General features: G+C 32.3%; 1 protein-coding gene and 1 long non-coding RNA gene across 2 annotated transcripts; both read right to left on the reverse strand.

The window, feature by feature from the left end:
• Positions 1-5,724: 5,724 nt before the first annotated feature.
• On the reverse strand, positions 5,725-7,689 carry LOC135849505 (uncharacterized). Its single transcript, XM_065369980.1, has 2 exons — positions 7,534-7,689; positions 5,725-6,365 (listed from the first exon to the last, which is right to left on the reverse strand). Exons 1-2 carry the CDS (start codon positions 7,546-7,548, stop codon positions 6,051-6,053), a joined length of 330 nt encoding a protein of 109 aa, XP_065226052.1. The 5' UTR covers positions 7,549-7,689; the 3' UTR covers positions 5,725-6,050.
• A 1,211-nt stretch (positions 7,690-8,900) lies between these two features.
• Positions 8,901-12,959, reverse strand: LOC135849507 (uncharacterized). Its single transcript, XR_010559553.1, has 2 exons — positions 11,725-12,959; positions 8,901-10,986 (listed from the first exon to the last, which is right to left on the reverse strand). It is a non-coding gene; the product is annotated as an uncharacterized LOC135849507 (long non-coding RNA).
• Positions 12,960-13,650: the final 691 nt, after the last annotated feature.

A 13,650-nucleotide genomic window follows, 5' to 3' on the forward strand; every position in this document is an offset into this window, starting at 1 on the left:
GCACAATGCGCGATAAATTTAATCGATTACGACGAAGTGAGGAAATTTTGCACCGGTGGCATCAACCTTCCGAACGAAAAAAATGCATTGCGCGGTTACCTATTTAGAAAAATTTCCAAATTACGATTACCTCGCTCGATGAACGAGATGCTGATTCGAAATGCGTATCATGTAATCAATGAGATAGACCGATGGATCAAATACCACGATCGAGAAATCTTCAACATCGGAGAAGAAATTTATTCGATAGCTTTATGGCATCTGGAAGCAATCACCTGGACTTGTCTGGGCACGATTGATTACCTAGCTAGTGCAAAAAAACTGACGAAGAGAAGTTTAGATGTGGATACAAAGCTGAGGATATCTTGCGCTTATAGATTATACGACAACGTCGACTTATCGGTGTATTTGAAAAAGTTGTTTCCCAGACGCAAATGGGATCCTTTGCTTGAGAGACCATCTCTCTATTACTGGATGAGACACGTTTACTCGGACGATTCAGAAATAGAGAGCATTTACGGATATGGAGAGAGAAGCAACACATCAGTCGAGATGTTCTTATTCAATGTACTCGCCGCTACACCAAATTATATATTGATTAGATGCGTATGGAACGAGTTGACAAAAGCTGAGAAAATACAAAGAATTCTGGATCTGGTGAATGCAGACGTGTCGTCGGATTTGCTGCTGCATTTGCTATCTCAGTTCAAAGCTGAAGATCAGATATCAATTATCCACTCTCGAGTCCCGCAAATTTTCCGAATACTCGCCAACGATATTTACAAGCGATCGTTCTACGATAATCTGATCGATTATATTTGGAGAATAATGACCTACTATGACTTCACGGAGATCATCAAGCAGCTTCTCAAATCGGTGAATAATCCAAAGGATGAGACCAGACAGAAATGCAAGCAGATCTTCAGAGAGTTTTGGTCATCTGTATCAATTTCACTTCGGTACCAAGCCCTGGAATACGATTACGGACCGAGTCTACATCTCCAGCATAATCGCAGATACCAACGTTGGCGTCGAAGATCATCAATGCTTCTTCCTAGCGATTGGATGAATAACGAAGATCTTGTGGAGCTAGTTTTGAGAGATGCGAGCATCGTGCAACGTAAACATTACTTAAAAACCAACTCTTCTGTGACCTACGCCATTCAAATGATCAAAAAAGGTAAATGGACCATGCTCGAGTCATTTATCAAAAGGTTCTTGATCGATCGCGACGATATTCTGGAATATAAAGCGACTGTAATCCAAGGCAACGATTACGAGCTGATTAAACATTTTTACGAAGCTAATCATCGTCTGGCTGAAAATTTCTACACCTGGATTTTCGAATCTCAACCTCGAATGAATCAATTCATCGAAGAAAATCGTTCAAACATGTGGAATAAAATGAGCGATTTTTTCGTCTCCAAAAAGAACATCTATAAAGTCGAATCGTTTTTAGAATGGTGCCTTCTTTCGCCCTCCAAACAAACCGAATGGCTGCAAAAATTCAAAATCGATACGTGGCACAAATTGATCAAGCAGTGTTCCAAAACAAGCCTCAACGAAGTCGAATATTTCCTCGACTGGAGTTTCAAAACATCCAATGATATATTCAAATTGCAATTTGTTCTTCCCGCGAATATCTCCCTATTAACGAAGTACATTTGCATTCTGATCAAAGAAAATGAGTCCGAATTACTCAACCTTTTGCCTAACTGGTGCTTCCTATTCGATCAACAAAAAATTCGGGAATTCAAACTCAATTTTCTGGAAAATTGCGAAATTCAAGATTTCTTGGATGTTATCAAATCCACCGTCGTATTGAGAGACAATTTCGTATTTTTTTATAACGTATTTGGTTGGTGGTTCGATAATGAAGAAGATTTTCGAGTTTTTAGGCTGAAAATAAGTGCACCTGGGATTGTCTCGTGGATTGCAGCTGAGTTCGTGTCAATAAATAAACCCGATATGGCTGACGAATTTTTCAAATGGTGCTTCGAGTTTAATGACGATCAAATGGTCAAGTTAAAAATTAGAATACATTTGGATGAGTCTGTGAACAATATCATTATAAAATATGAGAGTGAAAGATTTATCAGTAATTTCGAGAAATGGTTAAATTTGCCCATAGAAAGGTAACTCGAATTTGAAGAAAAAGTTGTTCCGAATACCTCTACTTGATGCTTATTTTTTAGAGTTAACATGATTTTTGAATTGATTTAAATGTTTTTTATAAATTTAAATGTCTGTTCTCGAATAAAATTTTTTAATCATTTTGTACCCACAACTCATTTTTTTTTTTTTTTTACAAAAATCCAAAGGGTAACTAGATAGTCAGGATTTTTTACAGCAATAAGCTGAGTAAAATGACATTTCAATTAGTAAATTATCTCAAATTAATGCGCCTTTTTTTAAATCGATATTTTCATCTAGAAGTAATTATTTGCAAGGAAGAATGAATCTTCAGTCACTGGTCATTCAATTCCGTATACTTAATTGATTCATAATCAAAAATACACATGTGTAAATATGTTTGCCAAGTTTGAAATTTGCAGGGGCAAAATCTTCTAGAATTGCTGCTTAACATCATCATCATAATAATACAGAAAAAAAAACAGAATTATTTTAAGGTAAAGTACAATACAATATTCTAAAAAAAAAAATCATTTTCATGACAAAATTGATTTTAATTAACGATTTGATACCTACTTATCTACATACTTCTTACCTACTTATTCCTTCTTGCCTGACAAGGTAACAACTTGAACTCGTCAGAATTTCAACCAAACCAAACTAGATTGAAAGGGTACTCATATCCCAAGATCCCGAAAACTAAAATTTCAGAAGATGAAATTCATTTAAATTTCTGACAAATTTTTAAAAATTTAGAAAATCTTTCTGCAATTTTTCAAATTTTATGTGTCTTTTTTTTAGGAAACGAAATTGATTCAAAAATTCCAAGTCGAAAACTAGAATCGATCATGTTTGAGGCATACTCAAGAAGCCTCTTCCAGTGAGATTTGAAATTTTTTAAGGAAAATTAAAAACTTGTAGGAGGCTTTAGAATGGTCTGAACATGGATGTTTTTGGGTCAAATGGACACATAAGCCCCAAATGCGACAACTAAATTAAATAATAATTGCTGTCTTTGTGTAATCAGTCATTTCATAAAATCCAACATTTTGATTTTTTTCTGGAATTTACCTGTTGGCCAAAAAATTATCTTTGCTTAAATTGCCGTGAGAGTCATCAATGAACACTAGCTCAAGTTATAGACCCCTAAGTTCAATTTTAATTCCTCCAAAACGATTTGAAATTCATACCGAAAATTGCAGAATTGCTGGAGGCTCCAGCATGTCTTCAATGTGGTCGTTTTTCAATCTAGAGAGTTAAAAAGAAATAATTATTCTCATTGGACCATTTCGTAAAAAAACATTAATAAAAAAACGAAAGTTTTTAAAAATTGTTGCAACAGCAGCTTTCATAGATTTTTTGAATTTTTGAGAATTAAGTAGGCATTCAAAAATCCAAAAATTAACCATTGTGACAGAAATCCAAAACATGCAAAAATTGTCTGCGGGCGTAAATCAGTGACATTTAATACAATTTTTAATATTTTTTCAGCTTTTTTTTCAATTTTTCGATTGGTGGATGAATCAATTTTTGTTGTGGAATGACTAATTGTTAATGATTTGGTAAATAAAAAAAATTGTGCCAAATTTTGTAAGAAAAAGCCCTAAAGATTTACTACCTATGTGAAGCAGGTATGTATATTGTACATTCACACATTCGCCTTCTCTTGTTACTATATTTTGTTTATTTTGGCAGATTAAAAAAAAAGAACAGGGGAGTGTTGAAAAAGCCTACATTTGAAAATTTTTGGTTTGGTGCTTATTTGAGGCCAATTTTGGGTTTAGGGTTAAATAGTTATCCAAAATGAAATCAGTCCCTTAAAAACTCAAATTTCGATTAAAAAAAAAGTATCTACCCATTTTTCATCTCCTTGAAATTTTTTGTTTGGCACCTCTGTCCCCCTCCCCCGACCACATTTCCGGTTTTGGAGTTAATTAATCTTCAAAAATGGATCTTTCACAGTTTAATTTATCATTATCAATGTGGGTATTTTTTTTTCAACTTGGGTAGGTAAGTTGCAAAAAATTAAAGATTTCAGAAAATTCAGAATACGTATTTTGAACTTGAGAGCGATTCAATATTTTTTTATCCATTCCTCTCCTCCCCCACTTCCCCTATTTTGCTGAAAAAAGAGAAAAAAAATAATGAAAAAAAAATCGACACACCCTTTCGCTCATAACAGTGAACAGTGAACCGTGACCAACAACACACTTCGTGCTTAATATTCGCCTATACATTTTATACCTACATTCCTACCTAAAGTTAAAGGTACCTTATCCAAAATTCTATACTCTTTTTGCAACCCCACACGCTGATATATATTATAATCTCGCCGGTTATTTTAATTCTCGAATATTCAAGCCCGGAGCACGAACTCCAACTCGACAACCACCTTACTAGTGGCGTACATTAGAGAACGATTCGAGTTCATACCAAAATTACAACATAGTACCTAGAAGAAAAATGGCGAACACATAGGGCGACGTAATATTAAATTTCCATATGTTACGCGATTCGTGACAAATAGACATGTCTATAGCGGATTCAACGAAATGTGATTTATTCGAATTTATTGGTCGTTACAGTTGTCACGTTTTATGCAAAGTAAAACACGAAAAAGGATTATTCTACGCGATAAAAAAAAAATCCTATAACGTTAACGCAGCACATACCTACCTACCTTCTATACCATATCGTGTAGGTACTTTTGAAATACCCTGGCGTTCGCTTTTGCAAAATCCACACACGAACTTTCTCAAACTATCCTTAAAACATTTAATTTGTAATATTTCTGCTTCTTGTCAACCCAGCACCTTACAAGATTTTCGAAGAATTTAGGTAGGTACTGCAAAACGACGCAAAAGTCCAAACTGTGAAATAAAGGTTGATCGTAATATGAAAATTTCAGGGTTCTTGCCTCACACCGACGACGACACGACCTTATCTTTTAATAAGCTGGCTTTATAACGCTAGAGATTTTTAAATTATATTTTTATTCGTCGCTCATACGTAAGCCAATAATGGTCGCAAATATTACCTTCTTTCCAGTTCAGTGAAACGTGAAAATAATATCGACACGTTATCGATACTGCTTCACCTTTGAAAAGGAGACGTGACAAGTAAAACGTATTACTTTCCTTGTCCCGGAGGAATATCGAATTAGATGTCTTCCACTCAACATACCCCCTACCGTACTCTTTCTCCACCTGTCTAGCTCCTCGATCCATGATGTTCACTGTCGCGATCACATCCCAACAAAGTAGAAAACTTATCAATACTTATAAGTTGCGTGTCAATGGCAATCATTGGGAGTCGAGAAGCTTCACGTGTTTATTTTCACACATACTCGACACGTAAGCCAACGCGTACAACCAGTTTCTAAAACTTGTATATCTAATGGTAACGACGACGTCATCATTCACACTTCGTAGAGAATGATCATCTGAACAATTCTTGTAAGCACGATAGATGTATTTTTGAGATGGTTGGTGAGGGTCGGTGAAGGGGGACACAGGGTACTTAATTTTATCAAATTTTAATCATCACATAATACACTTTAACTGCCGAGCATAAGAAATAAAAAAGCTCATAGAAACATGCTATTTTCTTTATTAAAATAAGGTAAGTTGGATAATAAAATGCATCGAGCTTACACAATATTTTCTATGTATCAAAATAATTAGAAACTATATATAATACATATCATAGAGCACCGTGAAATTACAACAAAAGCTCAATAATTGAAATTAAAGAAATTAGAAAATCTCCAAAACAAGAATATTATGATTAAATACAATGATTAAAAATAGGTACCTAGTGAGGCACAACTTGAAAGGACTGGAAATTTTTTAAGAAATGTCATTTTGAGTGAAGAAATTTTGACCACTTACCACATAATTTTAAACGGATGAATCCGATTAATATTTACCATAGTGTACTGGTGGGGGTGGAGGAGGAGGAGGAGGAGGTGGGGGTTTGTAATATTCTTTCGGAGGAGGTGGAGGTGGTGGTGGTTTGTAGTGATGTTTTGGAGGTGGTGGAGGAGGAGGAGGAGGCGGCGGAGGAGGTGGTGGTGGTGGTGGTGGTGGCGGCGGCGGCGGTGGCGGTGGTTTATACTTGATTGGTGGTGGTGGAGGTGGTGGTGGATAATAATGCTTATGATCAAGATGCTCGTGGTGCTTTACAGGTTCATGAGCAAGAATCACAGAGACACAGAAAATTGAGAATACAATCTGCAAAATAAGAAAATAATAATACCTACATTAGACTATTCCCTCTAACAACACGAGAATCAACTGAAGAATTGAATTGATCAGTTTGAATTTGAAAAAAAATGGTACTTATGAATGACGTAATGAGCGCATTGAGAGTTCAGTTTAGGTAGATAGGTATGTAGGTATATTTTATATGCAAAATAAAATTCACAGAAGTGCGTAACTATTTCCTTGAAAAAATGAAATTATCAAAAATTTAGAAAAAGAAACAAAATAAGGCAAGTCTTATTAGTTATTATTCAAAGAAAATTGACATTTACAAGTATTTACGTATCAAGATTGATTTTCAAAATTAAATTTTTTAAAAAGATTTCTTTTTTTTATTTTGGCAATTTTTGTACTTCAAGTGTGTTCTTCTTCATTATTTTTTCCTCAATTGATAGAAAATTTATGGCAAAAGTAATTTTTTGATACCTAAGTACCTGTTTTAATTTTCGATATTATTAGTCAGGTACCTATTCATGACTCTTCAGAAAAATTCTTATTTACAAAAAATTAAACTACCTATTGATAATATTTAAAAATTTCAAAAATTGATAACTAGGTCAATTTTTGAAAAAAATATTTCAAATAATTTTAATTATTAGATATTATTTACCTACTTACTTGTAAGGTTATAAGTACCTACGAATAGACCTGGGAATTGAGATTTTTAAAAATGTGAAACATTTCTTTCATTTCTCAAATTTTTAACAAAAAAAAATCCATTTCAAACCAAAAAAAAAAAATTGTTTTCTTATATGAATGATCACATTGTTTGAATTTATTAATAGTGGTTATTGATTGAGAATATTGAGGTAGATATCTACTACACTTCGCAAAAAATTAAATTTGAAAATTATTTTTTAAAAAAAATGAAGTATGTGAGCAGATTAGCTTACGTACACTTACAGTTCTATTCTCGATATTTAAAATTTTGCGAAAAATTGTTCAATTAATCAAAACATAGGTACATTTATACTTAACGGAATAAGAAATTAAAATCATAAAAATACCTTCTAGATTCCAAAAAAAATATTTTAAAACTCATTATTAAAATAATAAGATGAAAGTGATGAAAGGTTTAGCCTATCATAATTGAATTGATATAGGTATAGGCATTAATTAGATAATAATTTTAACTTACGAGTAAAGTCCTCATTGTCTCAATTTTATCCAAGTATACGAAGTAAGATTCACGTTCCAAGTTCAAAATTACACTAATGCTGTTCGAATATCTTTAATCGATTTTTATACAAAAATGGTCACCATTTCGATTAACACTATCGTGCATAAAAGTACACACACATGTACGAAAATATTAATTGTCTGGATCGAAGGTTACCTAGATGGGAAATTTTGTTTTTAATCGGTATTATCTTTATTTCTTCTTTCTCCTCCGTTTCTTAGTAAAGATACGGAATGCAAATTGGACGTTCTTCAACCAGTATGATCTAGGAAGCTTAAAACGTGACGACGTTTAATTTTAACTGAAAACTTCAAAATTTTATACACCTACGAGTAAGTGCGTCAGAAGAGAAGGGAAATCTCAATTTTGTATTTTTTTGATTATTTATAACAATATTTCTACAATGATAGGTAATACCTACGCGAATTTATCGACGTTTTATTTTTATAAAAATGTAAAATTTTTCACCTAATAAAAATTGTTGAAAATGGAGAATTTAAGGCAAAATTATTCGCAGGTGAATTATTTGTATTTTTGAATATGACTTGTCATTTATTTTATGCAACGAAATAAGTTTCTTAAAAATTAAGTAGACGTATACCTAGTGATCGATTCAATTTTTATCAAAATTTCCCGTTTGAAAAATTTTCTTGATATCCGGAAAATGAGAAAAAATTTACTAAATGAATCATTGCTTAGTTTTGCCGAGAAAATGTGTAGTAAGTAGACACCTTCTACCTACGTCGAGTACTTTGATGATTAGGTAGATAACTTTTTGTCTCAAATTATGTAATTTAAAAACGTATAAACGCTTAAAATTCATACCTATACTTGATGTGTTTACAATATTATTTCTGAAATATCATCGTCAAATTAGAGCACCAACAGTTTTTTAAATTTTTGGTCTCAGGTTAAAATCAACTACGAATATTGCCATTGTTCACTTTTCGATGTAGGTAATTGGTTCAAGTGCCTAATTATCCATTTTCAATGATCATTTTTTGTAAAAAAAAATTCCATCAAAATTCATTCCCAACTGTTTTAATTTGTATATCAGTTAACAATACGTAAGTCATGAAATGAAGTTTTACTCACTTTTAGATTACCTTCTCCAGTTATGATCATAAACGTGGTTTGACTTTTACGTTTTCAGAAACATTTGTCCTTATACTTTTGAAGATAGGCAACACCTTCATCTGGTATGTATTTTTTCAGTAGTACCACTAGGACTCTTTATATCTTTTAAAGTCATTGCGCCCACTCATTGGTCTCTTTAGATAGAAATTCCAGATTATTATTTTTAAAAAAAAATCATTCAATATTAATTTATCAACGATATTTTATTCACTTTATTGAAAAAATATTAAAATTACATTCAGACCTACGTATGAGTACCTAGGTAATGTTCTGGTCCGGTAATGATCAAAAAAGACCAGGATTATTGCAAACTAAAGTTTAAGAAATTATAACGCCAATGTTACAAAGCCTACTGAGCTTTGAAAATAAGCTTGAAAGCCAAGAGTATATCTGGGTACGAGCATCTGAACGATATCTGTTTCTCATTCACGAAACTAGCTGCACAAATTTAAAAATGTGCTGCGAAAAGCACAGTTGAAGTACATTCATCTTGTTCATCTGTAGAGAGCACCACATGTAAGTAAGTAAGTCTTTCTTTTAAAGACGTAATAAGTAGGTAGGTAGCTACTAGCTAGGTACTAACCAGATATTACAAGAAAAAAAATAAAAATAAAAACTGAAACATAGACAAAGATTTTAAATCAAGAACTCTTCAATTATACACGTCGAGTTTGCATAGAAATTGAAAAATGATTGAAGTTTTCTTTTTTGAATTTTCTTTCTCTTTGAAAACTAAAGGCTAAAAAAAATCGAATTTTTTGTCTAAAAAATAACGAAAAGTACATACCAATTTTAGGCAGGTAATTTTCAAGAAATGATAGGGTAGGTATGAGGATAGGAAAAACTGAAAAATTGAATAAATCGTAAGTATAGCTTTTAAGAAAATTTGAACATTTTCCCGTTTTTACACGTTTTTTAATCAGGTACCTCTACATACCTATCATTTTTTAGAGAAATTCGCAACCAATAGTTCAACATTCAGATAGGTAGACTAAAAGTTGAACGGAAAAAAATCTAAAAAGGTAAATATGTGAACCCGCGTGAAAGTGACCCCATAATTCAACCATTTTTTTTTTTTTTTTTTTAATGAAGATAGGTACCTAGGTACTTCATGAATTTTTTTTACAAGGTACAAATTTTATAGCCAGCAGTTATGTAAATCAATTTTTCCAAATAACGAGGTGTAGTGTAGGTAACGTTATAAAATAGGAAATTTCGAACGAATTTTCGCCGAAATATTTTCAAGATTTCCAAAACGGGTTTCCAAGTCATCAATATTCCAAATCTTAGTCTGAACGTTGATTTTTTTCAATTCGCCGTAAGCTTGCGATTAGGTAGGTACTCGACTTCAATCATTGAAATAAAGTGCTGTCGTAACGCCTACTTTTTTTTCATAATTCACAACATTTTTTTTTATCTCAATGTACAAGACCAATACACTTATCAAGTAGTTAAGTAAACGAATAGACAAGATTTACTTTGTATTGAGCCTATACTTATTCAACAAGGCTTGCGTCTTCGATACTCAAATTCTAAACCTCCGCCCCCTGCCCTGTTCACCAGAGAATATCATCGAAGAAAATGAAAACAATTAATAAACAACAAATAGATGAGCAAAATCTCTTACATGAACGTCAATTCATAGGTACATACCTACTTAATCTGTAAGTCATGAGTCCGATGCTCTAAAAATTAATAGGTACGCTTAGAAAAAATAAATTTCAAAATAAGATTTAATAATTTATATTATTAGGTATCAAAAATCATAATATTTATCAGATAAAAAAATCAGCAATTTTTTTTCAAGTAAAAAAAATACCTTAAGAGAAAATAATTTTAAATTGTAAATTAAAAAAAATAATTTTCATAGATATAGGTAGGTACCTAAATTCATAAGAAAAAAATTATAGGGATGTAAGTTACAATCGATGAGATCACTACTTACCATCATTATTAACCCTCGTGTGGTGGTTTTTGGTTAGTAATGATGAGGTTTGTAGAAATGTGGTGGTGGTGGAGGATGAGGATTGTAATGATGGTAATGATGGTAATGATGCTTTGGGGTGGTGGAGGAGGAGGTGGGTAGTAATGTTTATGTTTTGGTGGTGGCGGCGGCGGCGGTGGTGGTGGTGGTGGCGGTGGAGGAGGTGGTGGAGGTGGTTTATACTCGTGATGTTTATGATGATGTTCGTAATGGGGATAATGATGATAATATTCATGATCGTAATAGTCACCAGCAAGAACTGCTGAGATGCAACAAATAAGTAGCACGATCTGTAAAAACAAAATTTATGAGATTCTACGAGTAGACGGTTCTTACGATCAGCAAAACATTAAATTTTAAATAATTACGAAAGGTTGGAACTGCTTCTACAAACAAATGTTATAGAAATATATTGAATTGTCTGATAGATAAGTAGACTTGAACAAACGAATCAATACGATGAATTCTTTTTTTTTTTCAAAGTTAACAAATAGACCTTAACTTAGAATCATTTTTCTCTATCATAATTTTAAATCCTTCGTAGGTAAGTATCATAAAAAAACTTGCAAAAAAATTCAAAACCTAAAGAAGTATCAACAGAACTTAAATTTAAAATAGGTGGGTATCTAATAAGTCACAGTCATAATACATTAGATAGAGAAATAATGTAAGTAGGCAAAATTTTAACTTAATTTCCAAAAAAAAGGACAAAAATCTGTACAAATTGGTCTTATTAAAATCTATGAGTCATGAGGCATAAATATGTAGGTATCTATTGCTTATCAGGTTTCTCAAATCAAAAGTGGAATACACAGTGATGACAGACCAAATTTTTTACATCCAGATTAAGAAAAAAAAGGAATAGAAAAGCGAATCTGTAAATGGTACTCTCTATCAAAATATTTTAAAAAGAGGGCCACATTTTTCAACTACATTAACTACATAGTACCTATGTAAGAAAAAAATGTAATAAATGATAAATAAGTACCTACTTACATATGTATTATGTCGAAATAAAAAATACTTACATTTCTCATCCTGACTGTAAATTAAATTTCAAAATTTTAAAAATAGTATCTCCGCAACTATTCGACAGATTCGACTTCAAAAAACATTCGAGTATACAATAACATCTTACAAGAAATTTTAATTCTTTTTATACGAAAACATCACCAACGAATATCAATCTCGGTAAAAGACGCCGACGCCCCTCAAAAAAAGTGGATGAAGATAATTATATATGTAGGTATCTGATCCCTAAAGCCAGTGCCACAATTTTCATGGGTGCTTCGTTGGATTTTCCCGTACTGGGAATTCTGTCTAATTGCTATTTCCTTCATTCGCTTTATAGAATTATCTACCAGTCGTAGGTTGCATAGATCAGACATTCTTCATTACTTGAGATGAGTTGTGGTGAGCTTGAAGCCAATAGCAAGGTAGATAAAAATGATTGATTGTTTTGTCAAATTTTCAAAATTTACGATATACATGCACATCATGCAAATGAGTTTTTATATATTGCCAGTCAATTAAGAATATCTCAAAATCATGTTTTTTGCTCAAACTTTACATCCTTAAAAATTTTATGTATCTACCCATTCATATTAATATGTATTAGACTTAGGTATCTATTTCGAAACAGACTAAACTAATAGAAAATTTGACAATTTTAAATTCTGATTAAATTGAAATTTCGCTCACAAAAAGACCATCATTCTCACCTTTGACTCAGAACTAAATTTTGAGCTGCCTCCAAAATTAGTTTTTTTTTTACGTGGGTTCCAAATCGATTTCAAAATCTTGCCAGAAACATTGTGAGTTGCATGATTAGGGTATCTAAATGATTCACAAATCTACACTGTATTAATAAGTTGAAATCTGGAATTTGAAAAAAAAAAAAAATGAATCACCTTGTGTTTCAAAAGATTAAGACTCAAAACTTCCTTCAACTCTCACAGTTTACCTTCCTCCTTCCAGTTCAACAGTACCTACCTACTTTCTCAACTTCGAAAAATTTACGTATCAGGAAGTATTGATAGAGCATATAATTTTCAAGAAAAAATGTGCTGCGTGAAGGAGGCATTTCAAATACATTCGTAATAGATCTTACAGAGAGCACCACTAATCCAAAGTTGCCTAGCTGGAAGTCTAGATACCTCGCAAAAATATTAAAAGATAAGTACTTACTTACCATATTCGGTCATTAACTCAATAATTCTGAGTAACCTACCTGTAAAATGGTAACCATTCGTCCATTCTGAAGCTAAAAATATACTCACCATTTCAAATAGGTAAAGTTACAAACTCTGCATCGTTAAAATCACCTCCCAGATATAATTAATTAGAAATTAAAACACGTACCTATTGAAAAGCAAAAAAAAGCCATCAGTGATAAATCGTTATATTTATATTCAACAATTAATATCTGCATCCCGGAAATGATAGTACATCAAAAAAACTAACCTACCTATTAAAATCGCAAAACAGATTAGGAAAGCAACAAAATAGGTATAACTAAACACATTTCTGAAATAATCAACTTAGACCTTTATAGTTCAATTGGTAGGCCTACATCCAACAGCTGTCAAGAAAAAAACGCAATTTCTAATGATTAAAAGTTCATTGAAAAATAAAATTCATGCCGTGAGCATAAAAAATTGTACACGAATTCTTATTCACACGAGCCAGCTGCTACAAAGAAACAAACATTGAGAACGAATTCAGTAGGAATCATTTTTGAAAACAGGTTTTCCAGCTAATAGGCAAGTTATCCACACACCTTAATTTCGACGCCAATTTTTTTGCTTCTAGTTCTCAATGAACTTGAACCTTAATGTTATCGAACATATCAACAACCTCATACGCATTTATTCTTTTTCCTAACTTGATTTTTATTTTGCATGTTTATAGGTACCTATAACTTCGTATGTATTTGGTCAAAGTAGATACTCAAT

The sequence above is a fragment of the Planococcus citri genome, chromosome 5 (assembly GCF_950023065.1).
Source record: "Planococcus citri chromosome 5, ihPlaCitr1.1, whole genome shotgun sequence".
In the NCBI taxonomy this organism is placed as follows: Eukaryota; Metazoa; Arthropoda; class Insecta; order Hemiptera; family Pseudococcidae; genus Planococcus; species Planococcus citri.